The sequence below is a fragment of the Harpegnathos saltator genome, unplaced genomic scaffold, assembly GCF_003227715.2.
Source record: "Harpegnathos saltator strain DR-91 unplaced genomic scaffold, Hsal_v8.6 scaffold208, whole genome shotgun sequence".
NCBI classification, from domain to species: Eukaryota; Metazoa; Arthropoda; class Insecta; order Hymenoptera; family Formicidae; genus Harpegnathos; species Harpegnathos saltator.
The window spans coordinates 681,528-694,910 of record NW_020229993.1 but is presented as its reverse complement, the minus strand read 5'-3'; the positions used below and the strand labels follow the sequence as shown (position 1 = coordinate 694,910).

Genomic DNA, 13,383 nt, shown 5'->3' with positions numbered 1-13,383 from the left:
TTCAAGGTCCCTTTAGTCTCATTGCTGTATTTTTATCCCCTAATCTTAAAATGCAAACATTATTATGAATTATTTGACAGAATATAACTGCGTATCGTAAACTTGGAAAGTTTATACATGAAAATCTAATCGTTTATATTAACTTTAATCATCCTGAGCTTTTATATTCGCAATCCTTTCTTGACAAATTTTTTTTCTCAACTTAAGTAATATAGTAATAACATGCTAATATGGATATTCTTATTTATACATGTATATATATGTATATATATATATATATATGTATATACATATATATGTATATATATATATATGTATATATATACATATATATATATACATATATATATGTATATATATCTTATATATATATAGAACCTTATTTCATATGTATAACAGTGGCTGTTAATTTGAAGCTGCAAAGGGACTCGATAACATCTAATTTACTTTCTTTTTTTACAATATAAATGCATATTATTTCTCCTAATGCATGTATCATCCAAACTCTTATAAAAACGTAGTTACACTTAATATCTATTAAGCAGAACCAATAGCAGTACTTATATAGCTTTTTACAGCTCAAAGATAGCAAATATCAATTTTTTTTCGAAGTCACTTTGCAGCTATAATACAATACTTTATTTTCAAAGCATAAATCTAGATAACAAAAAATATATAGTATTTTACAATAGTATTACATTATATTATTATAATGTTAAATAATCTGTTATCTGCACACAATATGTATGCATGTAAGTTTGTCCATGGCAATCTGAAAACTAGATCACTCTTCTCGCAGTACAGATAAACATTTCTTGAGCAATTCTGCGTGCGACTGTGAACATAACATAAATATATAAAGCTTACATATAATGTAAAAGATAAGAAAACTGTACTTACTTTAGCATGTTTTATTTCCAACTCAGTTAGTTCAATAAGATTCTTTTTAAATGCTGCCACTCGTCTAGTCTTGAAATCCAATAATTCTATAAAAGAAAAACAAAAAAAGAAGAAAGAGAAACATCAAATATTATTAATAATACTTTAAATTCTGAACAGTTAACGTCATTCTTTCTGACTAAATAATAAAAGTTACATATATATGTTTAAGGTAATAAATTATTTTATATATGTTTAAGGTAATAAATTATTTTTGTATATATTATTTTCTTTCATTCTATCATTCATCTTCACTCTTGTAATAGAAAATGACATTACCTGCACTATTTCTAAGTTATTAATTAATTAATGACGTATCTTTTTACTTACCTTCCTTTCCTTTATCAGACATTTGCTCAAATTTCTCACATGCCTCAGTCTGCGCTTGTTCAGCCTTGATTAATAAAAATATACAATATTTGAAATATTGATTATATGTATATATATAATTTTTATCTAAAATTTAAAAAATGCAGTTATGCAATATGTATTTTCAAATGCAGTTCTGCAATGTATATTTTAATATATCCATCAGCAAAATTTATAGCAGCATTTCTACTAGAAAAACATTATAGCTACATCATAAATTGTTATGTAAATTATCATAACAATATATTCAATTGTGCATGCAATTATAATTCATGCATAATACCGATAATAATTTTTGTATAAAAATAATTAATTTAAGACAATTTTTCTGTTTAACACATCATATATATACATGTATATATAAATTATACATTTATGTATAAAACACAATACATTTTATGGAAACAAATCTTTTTTAAAGTAAAAATATAAAATCAGAATTTTGCTAATATTCTTAAGTAACAAACTTATTTATACATCAAAATACACACATGTCAATATCATAAGATTCCTAAAGTAATGCTTTTAATCTACACAATACTGATTAATGCTGACTAAATCCTTATTTTATAATGTAATTTTAATAATTTATATACTTAAAAAAAAATTAGTAATAAAACCCATATTTTCTAAGCATTACAACAAAAAATATATGCATAACAAAAACAACATATGACACACCTCAGCAACCTCCAGTGCCTTGTAAAGCAAAAAAAGTTAAAATTCTGATTAGATGTTACACAAGATCACAAAAAAAATTTAATTATAATAACTGCAATAATACCAGCTCCACTTTTAACTCTGTTATTATGTATAATACCACTTTCAAGAAAATCATTATTCACATTTCATTTATCTTTGTTATTTTCATGAGCTACTTTGTAATAACTATTTAGCTGAGGATATTAGTATATTGCTTGAATATTAGTGTATTACACCTAGTCTTGTAACTATATAATGATAAGACCAATATTATTTAAATATAAAAAAATACACACTTACTGCATGGACATCCTTATTTTTGGCACGAGCTTTTTCAAGGGCACGATTCGCAGATTCATATGCATGCAAAGCTTTCAATCTTCTGAACAGAAGTCTTTTAGCTGCCGCTGTGTCCCTCATGTAATAACGAAGAGTATCCGATAACTTCAAATCTTCATCTGACGCAACACGTCCTTCTACTTTCTACACAAAAAGGTAAAAATTGTAAGTAGCAGTTTGATGATCAGCACAAGTTGTTGCTTCCTTTAAATTATGATAAATTCAAAGAAATGTCATTTTTTGATCAAAGTCATTTACATCTTTCACTGTAGCTAATAGATAATATTCGTCAGTTTTAGAAAATAATTTTACCAAACCACTAAAAATTTCCATTTTATTTTAAGTAGAAATAATATCTTGTTATAATAAATGTTGTTAGGATTAATTCATTTAATAAAAAGATCCGAAAATATATTCTTACCCTCAACTTTTCAAAAGTCTCAGCAATTTTAGTTAAAAATCTTTCGAGTTTTCCAGTATCTGTTGTAGCTAATTGTAAGAGATTGGTGGAAATCTTTATATATGAATCTGCTACATCTTTATGCTTAGCAGTTTGACGATCAGCGCGAGTTGTTGCTTCCTTTAAATTATGGTGATAAGTTTGAAGGAATGTCATTTCCTGATCAAAGAAGTCATTTACATCTTTCACTGTAGCTGATAGATAATATTCATCAGTGGTTTTAGAAAATGACTTTACTAAACCACCAAACATTTCCATTTTATTCTTTCCTATGATAAGAGAACAAGACATAGCAATTATCTTAATGTTTACATCATATCACACATATGTGATATTTTGCTTAATATAAAATATTACCTCGTACACAAAGATCTTGATCATATTCCAAGAATACCCTTAGATTATGATCATTCCGGAAAACTGGATGATGTGCCAACCTTGTCAAAAACATTTCGTGCATAGCAACAGTTTTCTTGAAAGTGGCTAAGTATTCCCTGTAAAATAGTGAGTATAAAAATTAAATTTTATTGAATCTTTATAATTAATACACATGAGAATAGTTTGCAAAATAAAAATATAAATAAAACTTACGCTTCTAATTCTTGCTTCATTTTATTAAATTCTTCACGTGTCATATTTCCTTCACCTTCCCCAAGTTTTTGTAACTTCTCACGTGATGCATCAAAATCTGGCCTTGGTGGACATGGCGGAATCTATTATATCAACATATGTATAAAGTTAAATCTCTATATTAATACTCTACATACATAATACTCTATATACATAATAATATAGAATATAAAGATTTTGCATACAATATAACCAGCATATTCCTCATTCTCTTCGAATCGATCATGGAGCCATACAAACTCTTCATGTTGCCTCACAACTAGATTGTCCGGTTTGTGAAATTCAGGTAGAGATGTTTTAGTATGTACAGTAAATTTTACTTTATCCTTCTCACTAAGAGCGTCCGAAATATCCACCTGCAGAGACTTATCGGAGAGGTCTATAGTATCTGCGTGGATTGTCTACAAGAAGAGATTCATCAACATCATGGCAGTGCATACTCCACAATTATCATAAGATACAGTGTGTTATTAGTCGGAAGATACTAAGATTTAAGATGGAAAAAAGAACACCATAAATACTTTTTTGGTAGGGACGCTGTTTAGAATGTCGGCAGTGTCACATATTCCGTCCTGCAACATTTTAGCGCCAATTAGAAACGTAAAGTACGTTTAAAAGGGGGCTGATCGTGACACTTTGCACTGATCGAACACGTCGAGAGAACAGACCGCCGGCCAACGAATGATAACAGGTTCCACCTACCATCATGGCGTCCACTGATGTCTCCTTTATACACCGTGTTTGACAGCAACTTGACTGTCAGGACACTATTCCGAATAATGCAAGCGATTGTGTGACGAACGAACCGATGTCCAAAGAGTCGGACCTATGCGATAAGCTGTTACCACTAAAAGCGCCATCTACGAAAATGGAAAAATGGTGACACCAGAGAGAAGCCTGAAAGCAGAGAGAAACCAGGGGTAATGATCATGAATCTTTCACGTGAACTTCTTTTTCATTTTGCACTTTTCACTGTAAGTAATTTCATATGAAAAGTGAATTGTAAAAAAGTGAAAAGTAATATTTCTATAATATAGATAATTAACATATAAATGTAATTATAGTATACAAAATGTAAAGTATAACGTACTAATAAGCATTATGCAGCTGAAATTTATAGTTATAATGTAGTATAATAATATAATGTAAGTAAATATAATGACTGATTCAAATGTTAACCGTGAAATGTAAATTCTCAAAACATGAAATATTTCACGTGAACTTTCAATTTGCTCATCTATGGCCGGTATTCATCGTCAGGTCTTATATTTAAAGGTCATTCTACAATACGTGTCGTAAGTTGTAAGCCGTAAGAATTGGCGAATCACAGTCGATTATTACAAAAATAATCGGCTATAATTGGTCAATTCTTACGGCTTACAACTTACGACACGTATTGTAGAATGACCTTTAGACTGTCTCAAGTTCATTTTCAGATACCCCATAGCCAATGAAATGATTTGTGCAGCATCTGAAGATAAACTTAAAGATAAAGGGCCAGAGCACAGACTTCTACATAACGCATAATACACAACGCATAAGAGAATCAACCAATCAGAGTTCTTCATTTCTATCCTGAGGAGGGAAATGAAGAAAACTAATTGGTTGATTCTCTTATGCGTTATGTATTATGCGTTATGCAGAAGTCTGTGCTCTGGCTCTATTTCATTAGCAACGAAGTATCTGAAGATGAACTTAAGACGGTCTTAAATATAAGACCTGACTTAGACTGCGTTCCGTTTCACGCATTATGCGCGCATTTTCTATAGTATATGTAACATGAACTATATATAAATGCGCGCATATGCGTGAAACGGAACGCGGCCTTAGTCAGTAAGTTAAAATGAGAAAAAATATAATTGTCTCATTCTAACTTTATTGCACTAGTTCAGCAGTGCAGCTAAAAAGAACAGACCATATGAATACCGGCCTTTTAAGTTATTGCACCAGTTCAGCGATGTAGCTAAAAAGAACAGACCAGAAGTCACTCTATGAACGACATCCGTTCTCCAGTACTCGTTCTCTGTATTCCGACTCGATCAGCTGATGACGTAACATAGACGAGCGTTCTCGCGAGAGGTATCAGAGGTATCTTGTGTACTCGTGTCAGCTTTTTCGTGGGTACGAGGGCATCCAATTACAGCGCGGAGGTGCCTCGCTGTAACCCGTCTCATTATCAGTGTTCCGCCTGTGGACTCGCTCGGCCGTACATCAAAAACCGGCTCGTTATCACGCGCTCGCGTCGCTCATTCGCTTTCTCGTTTGCTCATTCAGTCATTCACGTAGCACCACGACCGCGTTATCACGCTGGTGAGACGTGTGCGTACGCGCTGCGACAGGTAGCGCACGGACTGCTGACTTTATTCCTGGCAGGGACATCGAAAGGGACAACGAGGGTTGTGGAAATAGACAGGCAAAGAAGAGCGGATCTGACCGTATCAAAATGAGCGTGGACGCGTATGGGCCCAGCAGCCAGACCCTGACATTCCTCGATACCGAGGAGGCTGATCTCATCGGCGCGGACACGCAAGGCAGCGAATTTGACTTCACGGACTTTACTTTGCCGTCACCGAGCCAGACTCAGGCTTCGCAGCACGACGCGACACAAACACAATCGAGTCAGCCTATACAGGTTGGTGGACGGAGTCCCGGTATACCATACGCGTACCGGGACTAGTGAATGTTCGCTCCACGATTACGGCAATCGCATGGGGGATGCTGTGGAGATGTTTCTCTCGAACGTTTTTCTTGGCCACGTAGTCGCACGCACCTAACCTCGTACAACCGTGCTATTTTCTTTAATGCTTGATGTAATAAAGATGATAGATACGGCCTACCACTCGCGCTTAAATTTCTTATCACCATTTTATAACGGTCCTAGTGTAACATTGCATTATTCCCCGATATATCGGGTTTTCGGCAAACAAGCGTAATATTCACTGATGTGACCTTGATAGTTCCGTGGAAGATCGTCGAGCTCTGTCGCACAAATTAGCTCTGCGAGCACGAGGTTAAGTGTATCTTATTTTTGCAAAATTATTCTCGCACTTTAGCTGCAATAAGGAGTTTTTATATTTTAAATGTGTGAAGGCAAGTAAAATTACACATGTTTATATTTGAAATAAAGCAAGACAAAAGAAATTAAATTATACCTGTAAGCCTTGTTTAATAAATTTTTCCACTTGGCTCTTGCTGCTTAAAATTTCATCTGTGTATCCGGGAGTCCTTAAATAGAAATATTCAACTTTTAAATCTTATATCTGTAACTTATGTTTATATATTTTTATAATTTTGTTTAATCATATTATTTTAGAACGTTTTCTCTATATTATAGCATCTGAGAATATTTCATTATTATTTAGGTAAATGGAACAAGTGGTAGTTCATCATTGGATTTGAAAATTACTGGAGCAGCCCAAAGTCTTGCAGAATTACAATTTGAAGAAGAAGAGGAGGAAGCTTACTATAATCGTGATTTACCTGATCATGCTTGTAAATACTGTGGTATCCATGAAGCTTCTTGCGTGGTCATGTGTAATGTCTGTCGTAAGTGGTTTTGCAATGGACGTGGTAATACTTCAGGATCACATATTATCAATCATCTCGTGCGTGCTAAACATAAGGAAGTCACTTTACACAGGTAATACTTTTGCCTGATATGAAATTTATTCTTAATTTATATGTCTTCCAGTGTGTTAGTTCCTAAATCTTTTATTACAGATATTAAATTATAAATTATATTAATTACAAGTGAAATATAGACTGGTTATAAATCAAATATAATCAGTAGTAATTATATAGCAGTTATAGTTATGTAATAATTAAGTTTCTTATAAATTATATATATATATATATATATATAGGAAGGAGTGAAGTAGGATAGTTCTAGTAAAAAATATTTCTAAAAATATTGATATATAAAGAAAATTTCAAATTTTAGGAACATCTTACAGCTTTTGGATATCTATTTATATTGATCTGAATGCATTAAGAATATTTCCAAATCAAATTAATTTTCTTCTTAATGGAATTACATTTTAGAATGCACAATTGTAACAACATATGGAGACAAATTCAATGACTACAGTCAGTCGAATGATTAAAGACAATCTAATAAATAATATATTGAAAAGGTGTATCGAAAAAATCTTTAAAACACTTTAACTTAGTCTGATAAAATTTTTTTCTGTCAAAATTTTTGGAGATATTCATCTGTCGTTACTTACGCGTTACACCGTAACGCGTCGTGTATGTGCGCGTGTGTATGTATGGGTGGTTAATTCGAAATGTTCAGATTATTTATTATTAATTATTATTAATGTTAATATTACAGAGACGGTCCTCTCGGTGAAACGGTATTAGAATGTTACAACTGCGCCACGAGAAATGTTTTTGTATTGGGCTTTATTCCTGCCAAAGCTGATTCTGTGGTTGTGTTACTTTGTCGACAACCATGTGCGGCACAGAGTTCCTTGAAAGATATGAATTGGTGAGAACAAGTTATTTCTATATGCGTGTATATTTAAACAATAAAATATGTACGTGTATATCTATGTGTACATAAATATTATATATGATTATATATATATATATATATATATATCAATTGATCGCTTTTAATATTCAGGGATCAGGAGCAATGGAAACCTTTGATTGAAGATCGCAGCTTCTTATCTTGGCTGGTGAAAATCCCGTCTGAGCAGGAGCAGTTAAGAGCCAGACAGATCTCTGCGCAACAGATTAACAAATTGGAAGAACTATGGCGGGACAATGTCGACGCGACTTTCCAAGATCTGGAAAAACCCGGAGTAGATGAGGAGCCACAACAAGTTTTGCTGCGCTACGAAGACGGATATCAATATCAAAATATTTTTGGTCCACTTGTAAAATTAGAAGCTGATTATGACAAACGATTGAAAGAATCTCAGACTCAAGAAAATATCGAAGTACGTTGGGATGTTGGATTAAATAAGAAGATTATCGCATATTTTATGCTGGCTAAAACGGACGGTGATATGAAACTAATGCACGGTGACGAGTTGAGACTCCGTTACCTTGGAGAACTTCATAAACCTTGGTCGGGAATCGGTCATGTAATTAAAATCCCCGATAATTATGGAGAAGAAGTTGGAATCGAGCTTAAAAACAATTCTGGAGCGCCAACAGAATGCAACAGCAACTTCGTTGTTGACTTTATTTGGAAGAGTACAAGTTTCGATCGGTAAGAATAATATACTCATGTATAGAATAGAATTTCAATAGATCTGTATTGTTTTCCGTTTACTATCATCGCGACAAGAGTATTTTTACTTTTATCTTTTATTATAGAATGCAATCGGCATTGCGCAAGTTCGCTGTGGATGACTCATCAGTATCGGCTTATATATATCATCGGTTATTGGGTCACGAAGTGGAAGAAGTTTTGTTCCGCTGTCATCTTCCTAAGCATTTCAGCGCACCGAATCTACCCGATTTGAACAGGTCTCAAGTGTACGCCGTGAAACACGCGGTGCAACGACCTTTGTCCTTGATCCAAGGGCCACCTGGCACTGGCAAGACAGTAACGAGCGCAACCATAGTTTATCAACTCGTGAAGCAAAACGGTGGTCCGGTTCTTGTATGCGCACCCTCCAACACCGCCGTTGACCAGTTGACCGAAAAAATACACAAGTCAAATCTGAAGGTTGTGCGATTGTGCGCAAAGTCGCGAGAAGCCATCGACTCGCCGGTGAGTTTCCTCGCGCTTCACAATCAGATCAAAAACATGGAGACAAATACGGAACTGCAGAAGCTGCAACAGCTGAAAGACGAAACGGGCGAGTTGTCAAGTGTCGATGAGAAACGTTATAGGCTTTTGAAAAAAGCAGCGGAGAAAGAGTTACTGGAGGCGGCCGATGTGATCTGCTGTACATGCGTCGGTGCCGGAGACCCAAGATTGCACAGATTGAAGTTCCATTCAATACTCATCGACGAGAGTATGCAGGCCACTGAGCCGGAGTGCATGGTGCCAGTTGTTCTAGGAGCCAAGCAACTGATTCTTGTCGGAGATCACTGTCAATTGGGTCCGGTGGTAATGTGTAAAAAGGCAGCCAGAGCAGGCCTGTCACAGTCACTATTCGAAAGATTAGTAGTACTCGGAATCAGACCTTTTCGGTTGGAGGTGCAATACCGAATGCATCCTGATCTCTCACGATTCCCGTCCAATTTCTTCTACGAGGGTTCTCTGCAGAACGGTGTATGCGCTGACGAGAGGAAGTTGCTGAAGATCGACTTCCCTTGGCCTGTACAAGACAAACCAATGTTCTTTTACGTTACGCAAGGTCAAGAAGAGATAGCAGGTAGCGGCACGTCTTACTTGAATCGCACCGAGGCGTCCAACGTGGAGAAGATAACTACTCGATTTCTACGTTGCGGTGTGAAGTCTGAGCAAATTGGGGTAATCACCCCGTACGAGGGCCAACGAGCCTTCCTGGTGCAGCATATGCAGTATCAAGGCTCCTTACATTCAAAATTGTACCAGGAGATCGAAGTAGCGAGTGTAGACGCTTTTCAAGGACGTGAGAAGGACATCATTATAATGTCCTGCGTGCGGTCCAACGAACATCAAGGTATCGGATTCTTGAATGATCCTAGAAGATTGAATGTGGCGTTGACTCGCGCGAAGTACGGTATCATCATCGTCGGCAATCCCAAGGTGCTCTCGAAGCAAGCACTGTGGAACCATCTGCTAAATTTCTACAAGGAGCAAAAGGTGCTGGTCGAGGGCCCGTTGAACAATCTGAAGGAATCCATGATTCAGTTTGCCAAGCCGAAGAAACTCGTGAACGCTGCCAATCCAGGCTCTCATTTCATGTCCACATCTATGTACGATGCGCGAGAAGCCTTGATCCCTGGCTCGGTATACGACCGCTCTGGCAGTGGCCAAGTGAACGGTGCGCAAAATCACAACCCGTACTATCAACGAAACATGCCGGTGGACATGTTCAGCAGGACCCACGACACTATCAGCTATATCAGCCCGGAAAGAGCACAGGCGGCGATGAACAACGTACCCGTACCGGTGGGTATGTTCATGAACATGGCGCACGTGCCGCCGCGTTTCTACAATCAGCACCAGCAGGCCGTACAAGCGCGGCAAAATCAGCGTAACCGTCGCGGCGTCGTCAGCACCACCAGAAATAAGTCAGGTCCACGTTTAGGCAAACTCAGCCAAACCGAACAGAACACACAGCCGTACAGCCAACCAGGTCTGCCACTCACTCAGGGCACGACACAAGGCATGTCGCAGCCGGGCTTCAGTCTGTCGCAACCTGGACTAAGCCAGGCAGAGCTTTCGCAAGACTCGTTCGCTGTGGGTGAGTTCCAATCGCAGATGGACGGCCTGTTGTCGCAGGACTCAACTTATCAGGGCGACCGTAGCGGTTTCTATCAATCCGGGCAGTCGCAGGCCGGGGGACAATTCTCCCAGCCTTATTGAGCCGAGACTGTACGGCTGAGCAATGCAATTGCCATGCAGCGTCGCGGGAGCGACTGAGGGCTCGTTCGACCAATTCTTCTTCGACCAACAACCACAAATCACTAACTGCGCAAAACGGTAAAACGGCTCGGCGATCGAGTACGGTATATGCAAATACATTGCAGTCGTCGGCTTGAGGTAAAAGGAGGACGGAAGAGGAGAATGAAGGATTCCATAATAAGGACCAATTCGCCGTTCGAGAACACTTCATCATGGACGGCGCAGATGGCAAGGTTCGCCCATCTGTACTTGGCTGTAACGGGTGCGACTAATAAAGACAGAACGGAGACATCGCATACACACACGCGCACACGCGCATATGCACACATACACACACACACACACACACACACACACACACACACACATACCACATCACATACACAATTCCAAAATCATCGTGCGCGCCAACACTAACCGAGGAAAGAAAAGGATACGACAACATACAGAAAAGCGGGAAGACGACAAACGCTACCACCAATCACTGTGACCACGCGCTTACCGTGAACGGACCGTTTTATCGCGGGGATCGAGTGACGCTAGAGTTAAAAAGAAAAAAAAAAGAAAAGATAGATATATGATAAAAAAGGCATTGAAAAAATCGAGAAAAAATGGGACGTGTAACGCGCTTCATGACTCGACCGAATTCGACAAAGTGTGCCAACGTAGCATCAGTAATGACGACATAATAATACATATCGGACATATCTGTACGACACGAAGAACATTCGTGGAGGATCTTTACAGCAGTCTTCGAACGATGAAAGATCGAACCACGATAGCATCGAAAACGCTACGTGCTTCACCCGCTTCGCCACCGGCGAATCAACATATAAGAAAGGAAAAGGAAGAAATAAAACAGAAATGAAAGGAAACTGATTAACCATAACATTTCGGTTATCTGCAAAGAGCGAAGTGAAAAAGCACTTCCCTCGACAGCATGTGATTCCTCTCTCTCTCTTTCTCTCTCTATCTCTTTTCTTTCTTTCTCTTAATCTGGACTACCACCTAGAACTGAGAGCAAAAACTAAAAGTACCATCACACACCGTACTACGAACTTGCCGCTTGAATGCGTGGGCGCACGTCGCACGGAGAGTCGATATCAAGTTCTCCGACGGGACATTGTCGAAGAAAGCCAACCGTCGTCAGACAGTATGAGGCCAATACTTCAGTATCATCGCGAAGGATGGGCATCCTTCGTCAGAGGGCCGGCCGGCGCGCTCGGCCAGCCGTGTGAAATTTAATTATACTGATCATGTTTATTATCGTTAGTTTTTCTCTTACGTTATATCCATAATATTGCTTATTTACCGCAGGGGTCGGCAGGGCGTAAGATTGAAGGAGAAAAAAATTGTTTTCTTCCAGTAGAAAAAGAAAATTATGAGAGCTGTAGTAGCGGTCTCGATGTTCTCGGAAGAGACACCACACGGGGAATGGCTTCAGGAAATATATTCAGAATATCGTTTTTTCGTATATACGCGATGATTATAAACTCAGAAGTGAAAATTTTTTACATTTGTGCTACTTCTCTTGGACATAGCACACAGCCGCAAATCATATATGACTAGATTATTGCACATATTTTTTTTTGTTAAATAACACTGTTATCCATAGTGATACAATCAATGTTATGCGAGTTGCATTCGTGAATAACGATTTTGTATATTTCTGCAAAACAATATGAATTAAGCGTATACAATGTATATAAGACGTACGCTGATAGACGTTCCGCAAAATAAGTATGTATCCGCGCGTAAAAGTATTGGTATGTATAAAATATAAACTATATTTATATACACACATTCGCGCGCGCACATGCAAAATCGTTACTCGCGAATACTCTCCGGCTATTACTGGGTACAAAATACAACTTATTAACATTAACATAAGCAGATATTTTAATCGTCGCAGCGGCTGAATAAAATGTTGTTTATAAGTGTTTTTATTTGGAAACAGTTTTTCTTTTTCCTCGTATTTCTGCTTACTGATTCTATACGCTCTGTACTGACTTCTGTGGGGATAATCGATTCATTATATACCGCAATAAATTTAAGAAAAAGGTAACTTGCGTTACGCAACATTAAATTGTTTTATTTTTTTCTCTTCGACCAACAGCGCACCGCTAACTGCAGATTATAATAAAATTTATTGTGAGATCTCTTCTCTCTTATGGAAAAATAAATTTGATTTGAAAATATGATGTTTTGTTATTGTTTCCCACCGGGACAAATAAAAATGTATACAACGAGATGCAGTATACGCATAAACATTTTATATAAATATTTCATTTATTTAATAAGGAAGCCAGGATTACAAATTTTGCAGATTTATGAGATCATATATTTAAGCAAACTTTCCACAGAAAAATGCAAAATTGCACAATTATTTAATTGATTAAATTATCCGCCTTATCTAAGTTATCTGCCT

The 13,383-nt window shown here is 37.0% G+C and overlaps 2 protein-coding genes across 6 annotated transcripts; one reads left to right on the top strand and one right to left on the bottom strand.

Moving 5' to 3' along the window:
* Positions 1-364: 364 nt before the first annotated feature.
* On the bottom strand, positions 365-4,293 carry Snx6 (sorting nexin 6). 3 transcript variants are annotated; one of them, XM_011139986.3, is made up of 11 exons: positions 4,142-4,293; positions 3,961-4,011; positions 3,625-3,840; positions 3,401-3,522; positions 3,167-3,303; positions 2,771-3,078; positions 2,311-2,493; positions 1,990-2,007; positions 1,270-1,333; positions 901-986; positions 365-835 (listed from the first exon to the last, which is right to left on the bottom strand). In XM_011139986.3, the coding sequence occupies exons 1-11, from the start codon at positions 4,145-4,147 to the stop codon at positions 785-787; spliced, it is 1,242 nt and encodes a 413-aa protein (XP_011138288.1). In that variant the 5' UTR covers positions 4,148-4,293; the 3' UTR covers positions 365-784. The 3 variants fall into 3 exon arrangements, with proteins under 3 accessions (XP_011138288.1, XP_011138287.1, XP_011138289.1); XM_011139985.3 differs by having other exon boundaries at positions 3,961-4,146; XM_011139987.3 differs by lacking the exon at positions 1,990-2,007 and having other exon boundaries at positions 3,961-4,146.
* Positions 4,294-5,432: 1,139 nt separating this feature from the next.
* Positions 5,433-12,821, top strand: Upf1 (Upf1 RNA helicase). 3 transcript variants are annotated; one of them, XM_011139992.3, is made up of 6 exons: positions 5,433-5,518; positions 5,813-6,071; positions 6,802-7,079; positions 7,773-7,928; positions 8,067-8,660; positions 8,768-12,821. In XM_011139992.3, the coding sequence occupies exons 2-6, from the start codon at positions 5,883-5,885 to the stop codon at positions 10,914-10,916; spliced, it is 3,366 nt and encodes a 1,121-aa protein (XP_011138294.1). In that variant the 5' UTR covers positions 5,433-5,518; positions 5,813-5,882; the 3' UTR covers positions 10,917-12,821. The 3 variants fall into 3 exon arrangements, with proteins under 3 accessions (XP_011138294.1, XP_011138291.1, XP_011138293.1); XM_011139989.3 differs by having other exon boundaries at positions 5,433-5,527; XM_011139991.3 differs by having other exon boundaries at positions 5,433-5,749.
* The last annotated feature ends 562 nt before the right edge of the window (positions 12,822-13,383 follow it).

Bases quoted from the DNA above. Each gene is read 5' to 3' on its own strand.
- Snx6 (XM_011139985.3), bottom strand. From the start codon at position 4,020: ATGTTGCAGGACGGAATATGTGACACTGCCGACATTCTAAACAGCGTC. The intron at 987-1,269 runs GTAAGTAAAAAG...TTTCTTTTATAG, and splicing joins GTCTGATAAAGGAAAGGAAG to AATTATTGGATTTCAAGACT. The intron at 836-900 runs GTAAGTACAGTT...TTATGTTCACAG, and splicing joins TGGAAATAAAACATGCTAAA to TCGCACGCAGAATTGCTCAA.
- Upf1 (XM_011139992.3), top strand. From the start codon at position 5,883: ATGAGCGTGGACGCGTATGGGCCCAGCAGCCAGACCCTGACATTCCTC. The intron at 6,072-6,801 runs GTTGGTGGACGG...ATTATTATTTAG, and splicing joins AATCGAGTCAGCCTATACAG to GTAAATGGAACAAGTGGTAG. The intron at 8,661-8,767 runs GTAAGAATAATA...CTTTTATTATAG, and splicing joins AAGAGTACAAGTTTCGATCG to AATGCAATCGGCATTGCGCA.